Here is a 21,576-nt window from a genome sequence, read left to right as displayed (position 1 = left end):
GGTCAGAAGTCCTTCAGGACGCAGGCTCGGTTCCCGCGGAGCGACGCATTAATCCCGCTGTTAGCGCTGGTGATTAGTCCAGTGTTTGATTAGACTGCGTCATAATGAACAAAGTGGCTCTTTGTTGAGCCGTGGCTTGTTCCCTCCTGCGCTTCACATGAATGTGTGCTGATGTAGTTCACAGCAAGCGACAGGACTTTGATCTGCTGTTATTCACAGGATGATAATCAGGTCTTCATTCATGATAATTCAATCTGACAGCAGAATATGACAGTATCACTGCATTGACGGATTAGATGTGAATAGATAATTCCCAGCTTTACGCTTCGCATGAATGAAATGGACTGTACTAGATCAGTCTCAGAGACATGCCAAGACACTTTATTTCTATAGCGCTTTACAGAATACAGATTGTGTCAAGGCAGCGTTACAGTGCTAAAGACGCTGCTGTCGTCAGTGATTGTGTTCGTGTCTGCGCAGAAGCTCCAGGGCGTGACTCTGTGTGTGTTTCTCTGAGGAATGAGGTGTGTGTGAGTGTTGACAGTCAAACACACTCTTAATAAACTACCGCTCTATACTAAATAAACTAACCTCTCGCTCTCACGCCTGCTGCTGTGTTGTATAGAGATTGACTTCTAATGACAGAATGCATTTCTGTTCTCAGACTTATCTGTTTAAATGTATTTTTACTGATATAAAAGTATATCCTTTTATTTTTTTACTATATATAGCACTCAGATATTGGCGGGAAATGGACGTTTTTTTAAATTTGAATTCGATGAAATCTGAATACATCATCTCTCCATTGATGTATGGTTTGTTAGGAGGACAATATTTGTCTGAGATACAACTATTTGAAAATCTGGAATCTGAGGGTATATAAAAATCTAAATATTGAGAAAATCATCTTTAAAGTTGTTCAAATGAAGTTCTTAGCAATGCATATTACTAATCAAAAATTAAGTTTTGATATATTTACAGTAGGAAATTTACTAAATATCTTCATGGAACATGATCTTTACTTAATATCCTAATGATTTTTGGCATAAAAGAGAAATGATGCCAAACTGGACACGTTTTTGGAGCCACAAGGTTTCACAGTCACTCCTCTAAACATTTTATGACTGTCTGTATGATGGTGTGTTTTATGTATTTTGTTCTTTACAGTTTATTATATTAACTGTATCAGTTTCAGTCATAAATACTGTTGTGTGTGTGTGTGTTTGAGAGTGAGGTCAGATGGATCGCTTGGACCCACCGTGAGTCCGTCAGACACACACACAGAACACTTCCACACCAGCTGAAGCTCTCTGAACAGGTTGTGTTCAGTTCAGATGATGCTCGAGTGTGTCGAGGACTGACCTCTGGCCATCAGAACACTACTAATCTACTTTACACGTGTGTTATCTCATTATCTGTGTAACGTGACGCAGCGAGAAACTCTACAGAACACTAGAAGGGTTATCAGTGCGTGATGATGATATCATTCAGATACATTACACAGAAGTCAGATTATTTAACACTTATTTAGTCTTGCCATAAAACTCAAATCCAGAAGCACTGATAAAAGGTGTTTTAATGAGCTTGATTCATCTCATTAGAGTCTTCTTATAAAGGGAGTGGTGGTAATCATTGAGTACAGTAACAGTAGCTTGAGACTCTGTTTACACCTCATATTAAGATCTCAAGATAAGTGTTTAACGCTCAATACAGACGTAAAAGAGAAGAAATCGCAGCTGAGAGCCCGAACTGAGGCGGTTAGAGAAACATGAGCACATCACAGTTATAGTGTAAACACAGCGGTGAAGCTCCGCCCACTCACCTGTCAATCATCCATTGTTCTGTTTTGTTTTTGTCTTCATATTGAGCCGAAGAGAGGCTTTTAAATCTCTAGTGACAGATGTCTGTATTGATTGTCGTAATGTCTTCAGTGTTTTAGGGCTCTATGAAATCCATTACATTTTTTCACAAATTCAGTTTTATCTAATTTTTTTCCAAAATCCATTTTTTCCTTTTTAATTTTCATGGATTCCATGTTTTTTTTTTTAGTTTTTAATGTTTTAATGGTCAAATTAAATTTTATTAATCAAAAAGCAAGTCTAATTTATTTGAAATCACGAAACAGTTGCAATTTAACACTTTCTAAAAGTTAAAAAAGGCCCTTATGAAATACATTACATTTTTTTTTCTCAAATTCTGATTTATTCTTTCCAAAATCTGTTTTCCGTTAAAATTTTTATCTTGATTTTTTTTTTTTTATGGTTTAATTACATTTTAGTAGTCAAAAAAACATTTCTAATTAATTAAATTAATAAAAAAATATATTTATTTGTTTATTTTCCCCCCAGAAATTCAGATAAAGGCATAAAACATAAATTTAATTTACCTTTTAATCAACTGAAAAATTAAACAAACCCTTTCTTTTTTTGTTTGTTTGCCAGACAAAGTGCTGCCCAACAGAGGTTTACTGTTAAAATTAAAACATGGAAGAAAAATTGTGTGAATATTCCCTAAATTTTATTTTTCTTATTACTAGTTGTCTTATTACATTAAACCATTCATTCTACTGTACAGCAGTAATATATTTCTGTCACAGTTTCTTCAAGTTAAGCCAGACTGTTATTCGACAGGTTTCCTTGCAGACCTGTATGTTTCCATGTGAGTACTGAGCTGGTTCTGTGAGTAATGTCTGCAGTGTTTCAGTACTCAGTGTTGTTTTCTCTCTGCTTCAGCAGCTGTAGTTCTCCAGTGCTCAGGATCCCAGGTCTGATGGGTGATGATGTCCTGATTGGGTGATCTGCAGCAGCTCACAGACGTGTGCATGATGTTCAGTGGTTTAGTGTGTTTTTACCCAAACAGACACAGACTGCAGGAGCGGCGAGTCTCCTCTGTAAGACTCTCAGACAGCATGAGTCTGACATGCGATCCTGCGTCTGTAGTTATGAACTGCTCATGACAACAGTAGCTGCGGTGAGGAAGCATGCCTCGGCGTGTCCCGCTACGACTGCTGGCTGAGAGTGTGTGTGTGTGTGTGTGTGTGTGTGTGTGTCAGGAGCGTAAACCTGCTCGGGATCATTTGGAGCAGGAAGTAGAGCCAAACCTCCTGTCACTGCCCTTCACTCTTTATCACGGAGTTCAAATTAATCAGTGTGTTTTACACTTTAATTCTCATGTGCACAGAAAAACAGTGACAGATCAGACATTGAAATACTTGTGTCGAATAGGTCACTCCAGACCAACTCAAGTGTTTGCAGTTGCTTTAAGATCCTCCTTTATGCCAGACTCCAGTCTCTGAAACATATTTCATGGACTGTGATGTTTTTAACCCTTCTAGTGCCACATTAACACTGCAGAGGTGGCAAGTCTAAAGTATTGAGTTAACAGTCTACTACAGAAATGTAATAATCTATTGTAAACAGCCTAGTCTTCACTGTTAGAATTAAACTTAATTGGTTTCTAATTAAAGCTACAGAAGTCCTTCAGTCAAGAGCAGTGAGTCATTTTTGTCTTTGTCTTTTGTTGTTTGATTAATATTAAGCACACACTCTGCAGGAATATTAGGCTGCTGTCACTTTAAGAGCTGCACGGATCCAATTCACTGTTTACATGAATAATCACTAAGTGTTGCATTTTGGCACATTTCTGCATTTTGAGAGAAAGCGCACCACTGGAAAGAGGCGGAATGGTGCGCAATAATGGTTTTATCTCAATTATTGCATTTTCATATTCATTGGAGGCCGAAATCGAAACTGTATTTCGATTAATTGCTCAGCTCTAGTCTTAACCCTGATTAAACATAATCCTGAGTTATCTTGTTTCATATTTCAAAATTTATAGTTAATATTTTAGCCTCTTAGTATTAAGGTGTTCAGGTTTCAAGATTTCACACCGTACGTTTATAAAATGCATTAATATTCTAATTTGCATATTAATGGGGTTAATAACTTCTAATCACACGCACTTCAGCTCATGAGTTAACCTCTGTACAGTAATAGGTAACAGGGTGATTTTTCATTCATATTGTCTTCAGGTTTCACTGGATGACAGATCCAGACACACATTTCTGCTCCAGGAAACTTTAATAGCTGTCTGTATGACGGTATGTTTTATGTATTTGGGTCAGCCTTACACATAAACACAGGCAGATCTCACCAGCTCCTGAGAGGCGTTCGCTCACTCAAACCATCTTCTCTTTAGAAATGCTAAATAAATAGATGTTTGGCATCTTTTCTTCTAAAGGACAGGACGTTCTGAAGTTTTGTGGGCGTTAGATATGGACGTCTTTCAGGCACACAGTTCTCTTTCTAACACCGAGGCTGTGATTGACATACTAATAAACCGTTAAGAGGACGTTTTGTCAAGCGTCCAGAGCGACTTAATCCTGTGAATGAACGTCTTTCTCCGGGCGGATTAGAGAGGGAGGTGTTTGCGTGGAAGTAATGGGGACGGGGTGGAAGGGAATGTCTGTTTAACCCTTTCCTCACCCAGTTCCCAAGAGCTGCTGTTAAACATGCGTCCTGTGCGGTTACTCCTGGAACGAGCGTGACCCGATCACTGTAATCATGTGCTCCACTAATGAGCCTCTTCCTGGGCGATGACGGGCGAGTTACTCAGTCAGGCCTCGTTAGTCAGGCTCGACCAGTTCTCCATCATCTCCTGCTGAATCCACCTCTGAAGCTCCGTGAAGCGCTTCCCCTGGGCTTTATAACATTGACATGTAATTAGCTGAATTTAGCTGCTGTGAATAAAGAGGCTCTGGTTAGTTCCATCTTTCATTGCTCTCCTGCAGACGTCAGTAGCGGAGTGTTTCTAATGCATGCAGACACACACTCTTCTTCTCTCTGTGAGCCTGAGCGGATCAGACTGAATCGAGAGCGACAGACACACTGTCTGTCTTTTTTTGTTGAGCTTTATCTGGTGGGTTTTTGTAGGGGGTGTCTTTAACAATGATGTGGTGTTTGGGTGTGTGTGGTTTGTCTTTAGGCAAAGGATCAACAAACAATACAAAAAACACACATAGTGGTGTTCTGGCCTTGAGCTATAGAGATCTGTTAAAGATGTATTTTTTATTTTTTAAGTATTGCTAATACTCATCGTGTTCCTTGCACATTTACATTTAGAGACCATATTGACATATGTGACCCTGGACCACAAAACCAGTCATAAGGGTAATTTTTTTCTGAATAAATCATCTCTCCATTGATGTGTGGTTTGTTAGGAGGGCAATATTTGTCTGAGATACAACTATTTGAAAATCTGGAATCTGAGGGAGCAAAAAAATCTAAATATTGAGAAAATCATCTTTAAAGTTGTTCAAATGAAGTTCTTCGCAATGCATATTACTAATCAAAAATTAAGTTTTGATATATTTACGGTAGGAAATTGACTAAATATCTTCATGGAACATGATCTTTACTTAATATCCTAATGATTTTTGTCATAAAAGAGAAATGTATAATTGTGACCCATACAATGTATTGTTGTCTATTGCTACAAATATACCTGTGCTACTTATTACCTTACATTTTCTTTACTTGGTCTTAAAAAGGTCTTAAGTTAACCATCATAAAGCCTGCAGAAACCCTGCTGGTGTGCTGTGAGCATGAACCCCACTGCGCTGGATGAATGTGTGTTATTAGAGAATCAATGGATGTTTTACACCGTATTACAGGATGAAATCATTAGAAGGTCCTTCCAGATGTGTGAGAGAGTGTAAGTCAGCAGAACTAATCTCATCCTCCCTGACGTCTCTCATTCACAGGAGTGTGTGGTCAGTCCCTGGCCGTCTGACCCTCGTCTCACTGCAGTAAGAGATCAGGATTCCTCCATTATCAGCGGCTCAGAAATGTTAATGTACCATGTCTAATCCGGTCTCAGAGCTCACGGTGCTCTCTGTGTCACTGCGGGAGCGTCTTACGTCCCACACTCAGACTGACACGGTTTAGTATGGAACTATTAGCGGTACATTTAGCCTTCAGTGGAGATCACTTGAACAGCCTGGGCACAATGGTGACCGTTAGGAGTGTCACAGTTAATTAAATGATTGCCTCTGATATGTTGTAGCTAGGGCTGGTTAACTGGTAGAGATTTTGGACTATCATCTTTATCACGGTTATGAGTATTTTTGTTGGTTTATTGGCCTTAAACGGTTAAAAACACATACTTACATGTAAGAAAATGTCCGTCTTTGCAAGTATCCTCGTAAAAAGTCATTTAGGTCTTAAGTGAAAGTAAACAGCTGATAAAGAAAACACACGTGTAACCGTATATTGGATCCAGATGTTAGGTCTTAAAGTGACAGCAGTCTAATACTCCTCCTGTCTGTCATTCATATTAATCAAACAACAGTGAGAGAAAACCTCTCACGGCGCTTGACAACCACTTTTGCGCCTTTAATAAAATGACATTTAATCTACACAGTTAAACTATGCAGATTAATTTATACAATGTGTGTAGCATTTATTTATTGTAGTTTTTTGTCCTATTGCTTGTAATTATTTACTTATCTGAGCTTGAGTTTTTTTCCCCTGTGACGCTGATAGTGATTACAAGAATTATGAAAAATCTATGGTATCAAAAACTTTGATATAAAAACCATGCAAAAACAACTATATTGTGATGTATATCGTTATCATGATATAAAATTACTCAAATCGTGGAAATCCTCTTAATATAAAACAGGAGCCTGTTCAGATGCGAACCTCACTAATCAACTTTTAAAACTGTTTAAACTGTTGTAAACTACAAAAATGCAGATTTGTAAAAACGTGTTCACATAGTGTTTCTTTACAAAGTGACATCGCCAACTACTGGCCTGGCGTGAGTGCTACAGCGTTTTTAGATGTTTTTGAATGGGGATTGTTCTGACGATGTAGTCTGTGCATGAAAAATGAAAGGAAAAACTGTTGCGTAAACTTAGCCTTAACCTTCATCTAGTCTGCAGAAGTATAAATGAGCGCCTGAGCTTTATGCGAGTGTCTGCTCAGAGAATGAGATTTGCGCTCTGTGATTGTTGTAGTGAACTCTACGTTTCTGTCCCTTCGAGCGTCTGCTGCTGTAATTGAAATCAGAGAGACAGCCAGATGAAAAAAGCACACTCACTGGTAAAGTAGTTACTGGGGAAATTGAGAGTATTAATATGACACTGCTTTCAGCTTCATCCTGACCCAGTTTTCCTTTCCCCCCCGGGGAGCCGCAGCACTTCCACAGACGCTAATGGCAGCTAAATATGAGATGACTGCACTTTCCAGCAGAGTGCTTCACGAGGCTCATCAGTGTGATCGGACAGGTCTTCACCAGGTCATGTGACGCTGATGTCACTCCCGGATCCGTCCTGTCCGGTCCGCTCCGCTGATTGAGTGAGCAGGATGTGAGGGATCACACTCGTCCACTTCCTGGATCCTGACGCACTTCTCCAGTCAGCAGTCTGGACTACAGTTGGGTTTATTCCATTTCACATGTTGACATGCTGAAGAGACACTGCTCTACTGGGAGGAGAAACTGCGGCCGGTTGAATACACTTATCCTCTGCGTCTAAATAACTAGTCTGACCAAACAGCAGCTAATCAAAGGTTAATCTGTTGAGTTTTTCAGATTCAAATTAGACCAGTCTATCTAAGCATTTTATGCTACTGGCACTTAAGTAAACATGAATATTGGTTGCTAGGCTGTTGCTAAGAGGTTTTGGGTGGTTTCTAGGGTTTTCTGAATGGTATCTAGTATATTCTGGGTGCTTTCTAGGGTGTTGCTAGGGTATTTTGGGTGGTTGCTAGACTGTGTTGAGTGTTTTTTAGGGTGTTTTGGTTTCTAGGGTGTTGCTAGGCTGTTTGGGTGGTTTTCTAGGGTTTTCTGAATGGTATCTAGTATATTCTGGGTGCTATTCTAGGGTGTTGCTAGGGTATTTTGGGTGGTTGCTAGACTGTGTTGAGTGTTTTTTAGGGTGTTTTGGTTTCTAGGGTGTTGCTAGGGTATTTCGGGTGGTTGCTAGACTGTGTTGAGTGGTTTCTAGGGTGTTGCTAGGCTGTTTGGGTGGTTTCTAGGGTTTTCTGAATGGTATCTAGTATATTCTGGGTGCTTTCTAGGGTGTTGCTAGGGTATTTTGGGTGGTTGCTAGACTGTGTTGAATGTTTTTTTTAGGGTGTTTTGGTTTCTAGGGTGTTGCTAGGGTATTTCGGGTGGTTGCTAGACTGTGTTGAGTGGTTTCTAGGGTGTTGCTAGGGTGTTTGTGTTGTTTATAGGTTTTTCTGAATGGTATCTAGTATATTCTGGGTGCTTTCTAGGGTGTTGCAGGGTATTTTGGGTGGTTGCTAGACTGTGTTGAGTGGTTTCTAGGGTGTTTTTGTTTCTAGGGTGTTGCTAGGGTATTTCGGGTGGTTGCTAGACTGTGTTGAGTGGTTTCTAGGGTGTTGCTAGGCTGTTTGTTGCTAGGCTGTTGCTAAGAGATTGGTATCTAGTATATTCTGGGTGCTTTCTAGGGTGTTTCTAGGGTATTTTGGGTGGTTGCTAGACTGTGTTGAGTGGTTTTTAGGGTGTTTTGGTTTCTAGGGTGTTGCTAGGCTGTTTGGGTGGTTTCTAGGGTTTTCTGAATGGTATCTAGTATATTCTGGGTGCTTTTTAGGGTGTTGCTAGGGTATTTTGGGTGGTTGCTGGACTGTGTTGAGTGGTTTCTAGGGTGTTGCTAGGGTATTTTGGGTGGTTGCTGGACTGTCGAGTGGTTTTTAGGGTGTTGCTAGGGTATTTTGGGTGGTTGCTGGACTGTGTTGAGTGGTTTCTAGGGTGTTGCTAGGGTTTTTTTTTAGTTGGTGTTGATTTGTTGAGTGGTTTCTAGGGGGTTGCTAGGGTATTTTGGGTAGTTGCTAGACTGTATTGAGTGGTTTCTAGGGTGTTGCTAGGGTATTTAGGTAGTTGCTAAACTGTGTTGAGTGGTTTCTAGGGTGTTGCTAGGGTATTTTGGGTGGTTGCTAGACTGTGTTGAGTGGTTTCTAGGGGGTTGCTTGGGTATTTTGGGTGGTTGCTAGACTGTGTTGAGTGGTTTCTAGGGTGTTTCTAGGGTATTTTGGGTGGTTGCTAGACTGTGTTGAGTGGTTTCTAGGGTGTTGCTAGGGTATTTTGGGTGGTTGCTAGACTGTCAAGTGGTTTTTAGGGTGTTGCTAGGGTATTTTGGGTGGTTGCTAGACTGTGTCGAGTGGTTTTTAGGGGGTTGCTGGATCTGGTTCTACAAAACAAAAACAGTTGTTGAAGGAATGAATTAAAATAAGAAGCATCTTGATTTTTTGTTGTTTGAGCTGATTTTAATGCCTGTTTTGTGTAATTTTATATCATTTGCAGCACTAGGAGCACTAGCACAAGATGTTGACTTGGTTGATTGTAAACACTGCTGAATTCACTTTCTGCTGTTCCTCACTATGATAGTATGTTCTGGTTTTCAGAGCTCCTGTGTAAGCGTGTGGAGCTTTAGTGTGTCCCCGTCAAACACGTCTTTGTCATCGGTGCTGCTCTGCGCTGACCTGAGGATTACTGGAGCGCAGCAGGAGCCTGAAAACTGACACCCGGGGCCCCAGTGCCTCCTCACGGGCCCTCGGCCCTCAATGCCTCTTAGCGTGAGTGTGTGCTGCTAATCTCCTGCATCGCAGATAGCATCTCAACCGCTGCAGACAGACCGTGGTTGGCATGAATGCTGAATCTGCGGCGCTGGCGTGTTTTGATCGTTGCGTGCCGTGTTTGCAGCGCTGGCTAATAACGCGTGAGTAGATGCGGAGCGCGGGGGACGCGGCTGTTTGATCGCCCGCAGCGTTTGAGCCACTCAGCTGGAATATTTGGTTCAGTGGCTTTCTAGAGAGCATCTCTCTGCCTTCCTGTGAGTGTATCGACTTTCCAGCCTCTGAAGACACAGAGCCGTGTGCGTGAGAGCATTTCTGAGCGCTTGATGGTCAAAAAATGCACTGCTGCGCCAAGCTCATCTGTCATGGTAAAGATTGAAAGTCTGTAAACCAATAAAAGCGCCATCAGCCGTCTTCATATGTGTGTGTTTTAGGGCTGGAGATACTGCTGTTTTTACTGCAGTAGATCTTTCCACACAGTTTACATGAGAGAGGGATGAAGAAACATAGACTGATGAGAAAATATGCAGCGCTACAGGTCCCCAACATGTTCAAGTGTTACGCTGTATTGTTTTACTTGTGTACAATATTAAGTCAAGTCATCTATAGTGCTTCATACAATACAGATTCATAGCAGCTCCACAGTATAAACCGGATATAAAGTTAATGAGCTGTCGCAAGACAATCATGTTGTTCTTCAGCTCCAGTCAGTTCGGTTCAGTAACAGTGCTGATATTACAAGATTTGACACTGTTGATGTAACATTTAACTGATGCAGCTATGTGAGAATTATCATTCATCTCTTATGAATAATCTGATTTTAAGATCACTTAAAAATAGATGTTAATATATGATTGTTTCATATAAAACACTTTAAACACACAGTTCCCATCAGTAATTGTAAATGGCTCATGCTGTCAGTATGATGTAAAATTACCCATGATATATTTTTTGATATAATACTACCTACCACTATAGTGTGTGTGTGTGTGTGTGTGTGTGTGAACCTGCTTAAACATTTGGTCTGGAGGAAGGAGTCATTATTCCCAGTGACAGAAATAAGATCCTTTGTAATTGACCTTTGACCTTGCTCTCTGGTTACCGTGGTAACAGGCCGACATCATCACACTCATCTCGCATTGGCTTTATCTTTTGTCTGTGTGTCAGCGTTTGCTCTCTCGGCTGTGTTGAGGTGCATTATGGGATCATCAGCAGGTTGTACTTCCTCCGTTCATTAGCGAGTGCATTAGGCTCTGATGGGCTCCTGGCTCGAGCGTCGCCCCGTGTGGATTCTTGGCAGGTCTGGGTTTGTGTTTCCAGAAGATCCGGGCGGATCGATGCGCTGGGAGAGCAGGATGGGAAACACAGAGCCCTGCAGAACGTCTGCGAGACACAGCGGCGCCACCGTTTCTCCCCAGGCCACGGTTAGTTTACCCAAGCTGAGCTGCTGTGTGTGTGTGTGTGTGTGTGTGTGTGTGTGTGTGTGTGTGTGTGTGTGAGAGAGTGTGTGTGTGTGTGTGTGTGTGTGTGTGTGTGTGTGTGTGTGTGTGTGTGTGTGGGGTGACAGATTCTGAGCCTCAGGTCTGAAACACACTTGTGTTCATGAACAGATGAGATCTATTTGACGTGTGATTGTCTTCTGAACTGTAAGAACGCAGCTGAAGTGTGTGACGTGTGTCAGCGGCTCTTCTCTCTTTCAGATCACTGAAGTCACTGTAACATGTTACAGGAATAATAACACACATGTGGTTCAGTGAAGGACACAGCGGTTTGACGGAAGCTCTAGCGCCTCCTTCAGTCCTGATGTTTGATGATTTCAGTGCAGATCCTTTCAAAGCAGCTTCACAGAAATAATCAGGAAGATGTAGCAGATATTCATCAGTTTCAGCTGTAAAGCAGCTCTACTGAAGATAATAGAGTCATTATTTAGATCAATTCAGTTATTTTGTTCTAATCTGATCGTGTCTTTGCAGTTAAATTGATTGATTACTGAATATTAATTATCTTTCAGAAGTAGTTGTAAATAAATGACCTCCTGCTCAGAGATTCTGCCCGTGTTTCTGTGTGGTAGACAGTAAAGCAGCATGACAGGCCGTCAGGGGCTTATGGGATATCATCCTGACAGAGGTCACGTCTCCACGGCACCCATTCACAAACAATTCATATCTCACCCATCAGCCTCCTGTCTGCCCTGTTCCTCTTTCCTGCATTTATTCATGATTTTAGTCACGTGATTCAGTGCAGATGCAGTATAATGTGAGTGTGTTCACTGCATACACTGCCTTATACACTAGACACTTACTCTGTGTGTGTGTGTGTGTGTGTGTGTGTGTTATAGTGAGTGAGTGTGTGTGTGCGTGTGTTATAATGTGTGTGTGTGTGTGTGTGTGAGTGTTATAGTGTGTGTGTGCATGTGTGTGTAAGTGTAACTGTGTAATAGTATGTGAGTGTGTGTTAAAGTGTGTGTGTGTGTAAGTGTGTGTTATAGTGTGTATGTCTGTGAGAGAGAGTATGTGTGAGTGTGACTGTGTTATAGTGTGTGTTATAGTGTGTGTGTGTGTGTGTGTGTGTAAGTGTGACTGTTATAGTGTGTGTGTGTGTTATAGTGTGTGTGTGTTATAGTGTATGTGTAAGTGTGTGTGTGTTATAGTGTGTGTGTCTGTGAGAGAGAGTATGTGTGAGTGTGACTGTGTTATAATGTGTGTTATAGTGTGTGTGTGTGTGTGTGTGTGTGTGTAAGTGTGACTGTTATAGTGTGTGTGTGTGTTATAGTGTGTGTGTGTTATAGTGTATGTGTAAGTGTGTGTGTGTTATAGTGTGTGTGTGCGTGTAAGTGTAACTGTGTTATAGTATATGTGTGTATGTTATAGTGTGTGTGTGTGTGTGTAAGTGTGTGTATGTAAGTGTGTGTTAAAGTGTGTGTGTGTGTGTGCGTGTAAGTGTAACTGTGTTATAGTATATGTGTGTATGTTATAGTGTGTGTGTAAGTGTGACTGTGTTATAATGTGTGTGTGTTATATTGTGTGTGTGTGTGTGTTATAGTGTGTGTTAAAATGTGTGTGTGTGTGTGTGGGTGTGGGTGTGTGTGTGAGAGAGAGAGAGTATGTGTAAGTGTGACTGTGCTATATTGTGTGAGTGTGTGTGTGTGTAAGTGACTGTGTTATAATGTGTGTGTTATAGTGTGTGTGTGTGTGTGTGTGAGAGAGAGAGAGAGAGAGTATGTGTAAGTGACTGTGTTATAGAGTGTGTGTGTGTGTGTGTGTGTGTGTGTGTGTGTTTGTGAGAGAGTATGTGTGAGTGTGACTGTGTTATTGTGTGTGTGTGTGTGTGTGTGTGTGTGTGTGTGTTTGTCTTAGTGTGTGTGTGTGTGTGTGTGTGGTGTGTGTGTGTGTGTGTGTGTGTGTGTGTGTGTGTGTGTGTGTGTGTGTGTTATAGTGTGTGAGTGTGAGTAGGTGTGTTTTTGGGTACAGATTTGTTTTCAGAAGTGAATGAGTCTGGCAGTGTTCACTGCTGATCCTCTGCTGGATTAACCATTCAGTATTTTTAATAAATCATCCCTCAATTCATAACTGAATTATAATTTAGAGATCTATTATAAAACAGGTTGTCAGTTGTATTTGTAATTCAGTTGAATAGCAGAACATTCTCTGAACGCTACAAACAAACAGCTGTTGCCTCTTTTTAATATTAATGAGCTCATCAGCATAATGAGTGTTTCTGGCTGTGACTCCCAGCATCCTCTCTGTTGTGTGTGAAGAGCGCTGGGATCACTGATCGAGATTAATCTGTCCTCTAATGACACAGCAGGTCTGTGGGGGTCTGTGATGGTCTGGCAGGTTTAAGGGTTTTCTTTTATATTTTATTAAATATCAGGATTTCTTTTAGTTTTAGTTAACTATAATAATCCCTTATATATTCCTGATCTTAAATAAGCCAATCTATGGGCAGATGTGAGTGCACTCTCATATATATTTGTCTTGGCTTGGCTCTCTGAAGGTTTTTAGCGTGTTTATGAAGCAGACTGTGCTTCGTTTAGTGGATGATCTCACTGTTCCTCAGCCTGAACGCTGCTTTAATCTCTTTTCCATAATCACACAGTTTCCATGTTTTGCTTGGATCGTCCACACTGAGAGTGCTTTTCTTTGGCAGTTAATTGATCAGATAGGAAGTGAAGATCATCGGCTCTTATCAAGAGCGGTGTGTTCATCAGCTCTGAATGCTTCTCTGGAATCTGCCTGCGGAGTGTTTTTGTTTCTGAAGGAATGATGATGACTGTGTTTGCCGTTTGAAGGCATTATCATTGGAGAACTGCAGGAAACGGTGAACTGGGAGATTTAAACGTGGTGGAAAAAGCCATTTAGTGTTTTGTTCTAAAGGCTAGAGTTGGAATAATTTGTGTTTGTTGACATCTTGTAATGTTTTTTATAGTATCTGTTCAGTATATCTGCAGAGAGCTGTATATTCTGCTCATCTTCTGCTCGACTGGAAGCGGGTTTTATTCTTTATCCAGGTGTCTTAGGCCTGTTATCCTGAGGAGATTATGAGCAGAAGCTGGAGGATCATCATAAACACATGAATGATAACCGCACACGCAGTGAACAATGGCGTCTTTATGCATTGTCTCTGAAGGGCCCCGGGCCCCAGTTGTGTCATGGGTAATGAGGCTGTGAAGCAGATTCTGGGTGGCCACACATTTACTGTAATGCTTTTAATGGTTAATTAAAAAGCTTTTAGAGGCGTCTTGGCATTTCACCACATTTTTACCGTGCTGTTGTAAATACAGCTGGTCACGGATCCCACACGGCTGACAATAGACTCTTCATTTGTGGAGAGGGACAGATGGATGTAAATGAGTGAAAACACGTCCCTCATGACAGAACTCGGCGCTCGTTTAGGAGTTTAATGAAGACGAGCCTGTTTCAACCTGACTTTCGTTCCCCGAGGCTCTGTGATATAAGCCAAACTTACATCACATTATTCTCAGGTTTGGTTGAGAACCCACCTAAAATTATAAGTTAATATTTCAATAATTTCTCAACACATTCACATGCTCCCATTCTCTGATGCAGTGTTATTTCATTGTCACCGTTGTACCTTTTATGTTTTTGTTAAAATTGTAATTAGATTTTGTTTTTATATTTTCTAATTTCATGTTAATTTTAGTTAAAGTTTTCGTTATTGTGTTCTGGGTTTTTGTAATTTTTAATAGTTTTATTTTAGTTTTATTTTTGTTTTTTTTTTTATTTGTTTTTGTTTTTAATGATTGCTTTGGTTAACTATAATAACCCTGGTCTGAAGTCAGTTAATGGTCACATGATATGCTAAAAGAAAAAATATTTCATCTCTTTGTAAGTGTTTTATTTTAAAATTATTTATTCTATATATATATATATATATATATATATATATATACAATTTTATATATATATATATAAATTTTTTATTTTAATTGTTTTCTCTCATCAACTCACATTTGAGAAACACTATATCATAGCAGTAATTGACGTTTATGGAAAAGTAATTTTCTACATTTTTTTTCTATTGTAAAATTGTTGTTTTTTTTATTTGTGTAAATTGTAATATTAAATATGAAAGTGTTATATGTAGTGTTAATCCAGATGTTAATGAATAATTCCAGATGTAACTTTGGCAGAGCAGCAGTAACGTTTATTGATCGATCCGTCACGAGTCCCAGAATCCTTTTGTGACTATAATTGGTCAGTCAGTGAGTTTGTCTTTCATAACAGCAGAAGAACCATAGACGGGTTGCCATGTCATTGACCTTCCCAGGACTGGAGCTGATGTTTGTCCCGAGTTCAGATGAATTGGCACTCATTCAAGACAAATCATCACTGCTCCTACTCCAGTTGATGTCAAGTCAATGACCGTTCTGCCAAAAATATCGTTCTGTCATCGTTTACTGATCCTCATGACGCTCTGACTCTATTCGTTTAACAGTGCTATTATTGCTGGTTGTTTTCTCTGCAGTTTGTTAATATGCATTCTGGTCTCGTTTGTTTCTCGTGAACCTTCTGTCTGTCTTCACATGTCTTCAGTAAAGCAGCTGTGTTTCCTCCAGTGCTTCCAGTGAAGCATCTTCTGCTGTCGTGATCATTTCTGATGGCTTTTCATGGTGTTTTACAGGTTGTACAGATAAAGTTTCCCCAACACTCTGTCATTTACTTGTTCGTGTTTTGAAGTATCAAAAATGACACAGAAGTTCTGTAAAAGTGTAATTAAAAAAGCAAACATAAATGTGGAAGATGAGCTTCTGTATCAGTTTCAGTGTGAACTTCAGACTGAAGCTCTTCTACATGATTCTGCCTGAAGCTTGTCTTCCACATGCCTGAATAATGCATGGAAGCGTTTACTGGCCCACTTTAAGAGCATCATGGGATTACAAAAAAAAATATAACAAATAAAACGTCTTTGACATTCAATACAGACACTGGATGTGTGTTGACATGTAACATGCTCCGTTATACACTGAAGTTATTTTGCTTTTCTATAAATGTGTCTTGATTTATGAATGTTTATATATATATATACTGGAAAACACGTTATGCAGTGTGTAACTGTAGTTTATTAAAATAAATTAGTAAATTGATGAATGCATTTCTCCTCTGCTCTAGCTTGTTCACAGTCTAGTTTTTGCTAATCCTGTTATTGTGTCTGTCAAATTGATTGTGATTTTTCTTTATTTGTAAGTTGCTTTGGTAAAAGTGAAAAATGAATACATGCAGATATAAGATAAAGCACATAATCAAACTCACTGTATCCCAGCATGCATGATGTGATGAGGTCTATAGATGAGCTCAGAGCTCCTGCGGACGATGATGATGATGATGATGAAGGTTTTGTGCGTGTGTGTGTTTGTATTGGCAGAGCTGACACTCATTAATGAATGCAGACAGGGTCTGTTGGGTTTGATTTGTCTGGTGACATTTATTCATCTGATGTGAGTCTAAAGTGTGTTGTTCAGTAGCTTGACTGGCTCTCTGTGTGTCTCTCAGTCTCCATCATCCAGGCGTCTTCGCTTCATTTCTCCGAGGAGCCCCAGTCTCAGGATGCGTTACACGGCCGCAGTGCTATCCTGCGCTGTGAGCTCAGCGGCCCGGAGGACATGCGGTTCTGGTGGACGCAGGACGGCCGTCGCGTGCAGGACTCGAGCCGCCGCTTCCAGGAGGGCAGTAACCTGAAGTTCACGGCGGTGGACCGTCATGCAGACACCGGCAGCTTCCAGTGTGTGGCATCCAGCAGCTCCACCGGAGAGACCCTGACCTCCGCCAGCGCCTCCATCAACATCAAGTGTGAGCTGAGATCGTGTGTGTCTCTGGAAACAAGGCGTCACGGCCCAGGTTAACAAGTGCACTTCCATAATGTACTGAAAGTGCTCTATATTCGCGCACTAATTTTGTACTTAATATACAAAAAATGATTCTTTAGTACTTCTAAAGACAACTAAATGTACTTAACGGTGCTATTTTGGGACACTGTGAATATGAACATAAATGCACTTTTAAAATTTTTTTTATTTAGTCAGCACTTGTAGTACACTTGAGTGTACTAGTGTATGAAAGATGGGTTCAAGTGTACTACAAGTGCTGACTAAACACATTTTTTAAATACAGAGATAGTGTGTTAAAACTGCATTTTGGTTCATATTCACAGTGTCCCAAAATAGCACCGTTAAGTACATTTAGTTGTCTTTAGAAGTACTAAAGAATCATTTTTTGTATATTAAGTACAAAATTAGTGCGCGAATATAGAGCACAGTACAGTACATTATTGGAGTGTTCTTTTTTGTAATCTGGGGGCTCTTCAGATGTCATGTTTCATATCATCTCTCTGTCATTGCTGTGATGGGTGTGTTGAGTGATTCTCATGTCTGTCTCTCTCTCTCTCTCTCTCTCTCTCTCTCTCTTGCTCATGCTATCATCATGTGGCACTATATTCATCTGTTTCAGACACATGACTTTTAAATCATCCATCACATTTATGAGCATTAGCTGAGCAAAGTAATCAAACACACGAACAGAGAGACCAAGAAAACATGTTGATCACTGGATCTGACCCTAACAGCTGTCAGAAAACATCTGGACAGATCTCAAGTGAACACAAACCAATCATAACATTCACTTACATTTAGCTTTATTTGGATGGTTGTGTAATTTTGTCAGCTGTTTTTTTTTGTTTAGTACCTTTATACCGTTTTAGTTTGTGTCATACTTAGTCAACCTGTCCTGTTTTTGTGAAATCAAGTTTTAGTTGACTAAAAGTCTTGGAGCGTTAGTCTAGTTTTAATCAGGAAAACATTTTAAAGTCATATTTCGGTCATGCTACATAATGGTTAAGCTGATAATCACAGTTATTTTGCTCAACATTATTATTGTGATTACTGAACAGATTTTTTTCTTTTTAAAAACTTTTTTTGTTGTTGAAGAAAATAGAGAAATTTTGGATATAGAGAGTTTTTTTTTTTTTTTTTCTAGGATTCTAGTCATGGTTTGTGGATGTTGTTGTGTGTCCTCAGGGCTGGAGAGGGGGCCAATTACAATGAACGAACCCACCTCAGAGGCGGAGCTAGAGGAGGCTGAGCGAATCGTGCTGCAGTGTCACATTGATGGACATCCACGGTGAGTCCAGCATCTGATTGGACAGTGAAATATGAGTCTGATCCTCACACAGAACTCCTGCAATATATGAACAGTGAATGATGTAGGTCGAAATGGAAGCCCTGTTTCACCACAAAAGAAATAGAAAAAAAATGTAAAAAGGTAATTGCGACTTCAATCTTTACTTTATTTGTTCCTCATGAGGGAAATTTGATTTTGGCAAAACAGGTAAAACTGCATAACAAAGTACCAACATCAGTAATAACAATCACACAGTTTTGTCCACTGAATTAGAGTTTAACAGTCTTCTAGCCAAAGGAACAAAATATTTTTTCCTCACAATTCTGAGTTTATGTCTTGCAAAATTGTGAGATAAAAAGTATTTTTGAATTCTGTGACAGAAACGGTCTTCCGTAGGTTACAGATGTGTTTCTGATCAAAGTCTACTGACTGTCACTGATTCTGTGTGAAAAGATGTTTCTGACCTGTGCAGGCCGAGCACTAAATGGTTCAAAGATGGAGTTCAGCTGGACAGAAAGGACCGGATCATGACCCTGACCAACCTCAGCACAGGGGATTCTGGGAAATACTCCTGCTGTGCTCAAAATGCTGCTGGAAAAGTGTGCAGTAACAACAACATCACCCTCAATATTTTTGGTAAGATTATAAGGTTTGAATAGACACAAGCTCAGGTTCTTCTAGATAAGATTTATAGATTATAGTTTAGTTGAGTTTGACGTGTTAGAAGATGTGCCGTTTATGTAGACTGCTTGAGCGTGTCAGTGATGTCCTCACATGCGCACTCAGGTTTTATTGTGTGTGATCTGCAATGTTTGTCACCTCGTGTGCAACTAAGCAGAAATGTATAAAATGTAACCCAACACCTCGGCCAGCATTCCCATAAGACACCTGCGCTACTCATGCACACACCTGCAGACAGAATAATAGCTCTGCTGAAGAATAAAGAGATCAGCTGGAGCATGAAAATTACAAATGAAAGGAGAGAGCGAGGATAAAGAGCTTTAGTAGAAGAATAGTGGGTGGCAGTGAGAGTGAGAATTTACAAACACAGACAGACCTGAACATGTCTCTCTCATCCTAGAGCGTGTCTGTCTGATCTACAGCGTGTCTGTCTGACCCTAGAGCGTGTCTGTATGATCTAGAGCGTGTCTGTCTGATCTACAGCGTGTCTGTCTGATCCTAGAGCGTGTTTGTCTGACCCTAGAGCGTGTCTGAATGATCTAGAGCATGTCTGTCTGATCTAGAGCATGTCTATCTGAACTACAGTGTGTCTGTCTGATCTAGAGCGTGTTTGTCTGATCTAGAGCGTGTTTGTCTGATCTAGAGCGTGTCTTTATGATCTAGCGCGTGTCTGTCTGATCCCAGAGCGTGTCTGTCTGATCCCAGAGCGTGTGTGTCTGATCCTAGAGCGTGTGTGTCTGATCCCAGAGCGTGTCTGTCTGATCTAGAGCGTGTCTGTCTGATCTAGAGTGTGTCTGTCTGATCTAGAGCGTGTCTGTCTGATCTAGAGCGTGTCTGTCTGATCCCAGAGCGTGTCTGTCTGATCCTAGAGCGTGTCTGTCTGATCCTAGAGCGTGTCTGTCTGATCTTAGAGCGTGTCTGTCTTATCTAGAGCGTGTCTGCCTGATCTAGAGCGTGTCTGTCTGATCCTAGAGCGTGTCTGTCTGATCCTAGAGTGTGTCTGTCTGATCCTAGAGTGTGTCTGTCTGATCCAGAGCGTGTCTGTCTGATCCTAGAGCGTGTCTGTCTGATCTAGAGCGTGTCTGTCTGATCTAGAGCGTGTCTGTCTGATCCCAGAGCGTGTGTGTCTGATCCCAGAGCGTGTCTGTCTGATCCTAGAGCGTGTCTGTCTGATCCTAGAGCGTGTCTGTCTGATCCTAGAGCGTGTCTGTCTGATCTAGAGCGTGTCTGTCTGATCCTAGAGCGTGTGTGTCTGATCTAGATTGTGTCTGTCTGATCCTAGAGCGTGTCTGTCTGATCCTAGAGTGTGTCTGTCTGATCCTAGAGCGTGTGTGTCTGATCTAGAGCGTGTCTGTCTGATCTAGAGCGTGTGTGTCTGATCTAGAGCGTGTCTGTCTGATCCTAGAGCGTGTCTGTCTGATCCTAGAGTGTGTGTCTGATCCTAGAGCGTGTTTGTCTGTCCTACAGCGTTTCTGTCTGATCCTAGAGCGTGTCTGTCTGATCCTAGAGCGTGTCTGTCTGATCCTAGAGCGTGTCTGTATGATCCTAGAGCGTGTGTGTCTGATCTAGAGCGTGTCTGTCTGATCTAGAGCGTGTGTGTCTGATCTAGATTGTGTCTGTCTGATCCTAGAGTGTGTCTGTCTGATCTAGAGCGTGTCTGTCTGATCTAGAGCGTGTCTGTCTGATCTAGAGCGTGTCTGTCTGATCCTAGAGCGTGTGTGTCTGATCCCAGAGCGTGTGTGTCTGATCTAGAGCGTAGGATCTGTCTGATCTAGAGCGTGTCTGTCTGATCCTAGAGTGTGTCTGTCTGATCCTAGAGCGTGTCTGTCTGATCTAGAGCGTGTCTGTCTGATCTAGAGCGTAGGATCTGTCTGATCTACAGCATGTCTGTCTGATGCGTGACTCTTCTGTCTCTCTGTGTGTTCAGATAAGTCGGTTCCCCGTGTGCTGGTGGCTCCGGTGGATCAGGTGGTTCTGCGTAACGAGGAGGCCGTGTTTCACTGTCAGTTCAGAGCCAAGCCGCCGCCGCTGATCGAGTGGTTCCATGATGCAGAACCCGTCGTCAACAAATCACAGTGAGAGCTTCATATCTCTGAATGTTTCCTGTGTTAACACCACATGCAGACGCTCACAAACAGGTTCCAGCTCTTTACTGGTCAGTTTTTACATTAAGTGTTGAGAGGGTTAGAGCACCTAAAATGACTAAAACTTACACTAAGTGAAATTAAAGTGAAAACAGAAAATAGATTTAAAAAATACCTAAACTAAAAATAAAAATGAATCTGTTAAATAGGGATGTAACGATATTATCAATATTGTGATATTGTGAAAATAGTCTCTATATTATCATGGTCAAATGATGATATGAAACAATAGGTCTTCTGGGCAAAAATGTAGTTTTTCAAATATATTTGTTTTGGGCTATTATGCTTTGGCACAGTATCTGTCAAACAAACTAAAACTGAAAGCACAATATGCTTCATTCCTTCATCAAGTCTGTTTTCGCTGCATGTCTCAAAGCGAAGCGCACACTTTGTTCAGACGATCAGCTCATGATCCGGTGTTTTCCACGCCTCAGAACGGCTTCGTTCACACTGAATAAATGCAGTCATCTCATTTATTTCATGTGCTGTGAGGTTAACATGCATTTGGGAACACAA

The 21,576-nt window shown here is 40.9% G+C and overlaps 1 protein-coding gene across 2 annotated transcripts in view; it reads left to right on the top strand.

Annotated features, from left to right (window-relative positions):
- LOC109064136 (inactive tyrosine-protein kinase 7-like) overlaps positions 1-21,576 on the top strand; it is a 47,598-nt gene that overhangs the window by 7,059 nt on the left and 18,963 nt on the right. For both annotated transcript variants that reach the window (XM_042737632.1, XM_042737631.1), the window contains exons 2-5: positions 16,613-16,909; positions 18,133-18,235; positions 18,708-18,871; positions 20,844-20,991. In XM_042737632.1, the coding sequence (XP_042593566.1) occupies positions 16,613-16,909; positions 18,133-18,235; positions 18,708-18,871; positions 20,844-20,991 (712 nt within the window). The remainder of the gene's footprint in view (positions 1-16,612; positions 16,910-18,132; positions 18,236-18,707; positions 18,872-20,843; positions 20,992-21,576) is intronic.

The sequence above is a fragment of the Cyprinus carpio genome, chromosome B13 (assembly GCF_018340385.1).
Source record: "Cyprinus carpio isolate SPL01 chromosome B13, ASM1834038v1, whole genome shotgun sequence".
NCBI lineage: Eukaryota > Metazoa > Chordata > Actinopteri > Cypriniformes > Cyprinidae > Cyprinus > Cyprinus carpio.
The sequence above is the reverse complement of the archived record's forward strand: the minus strand, read 5'-3'. Positions and strand labels throughout refer to the sequence as shown.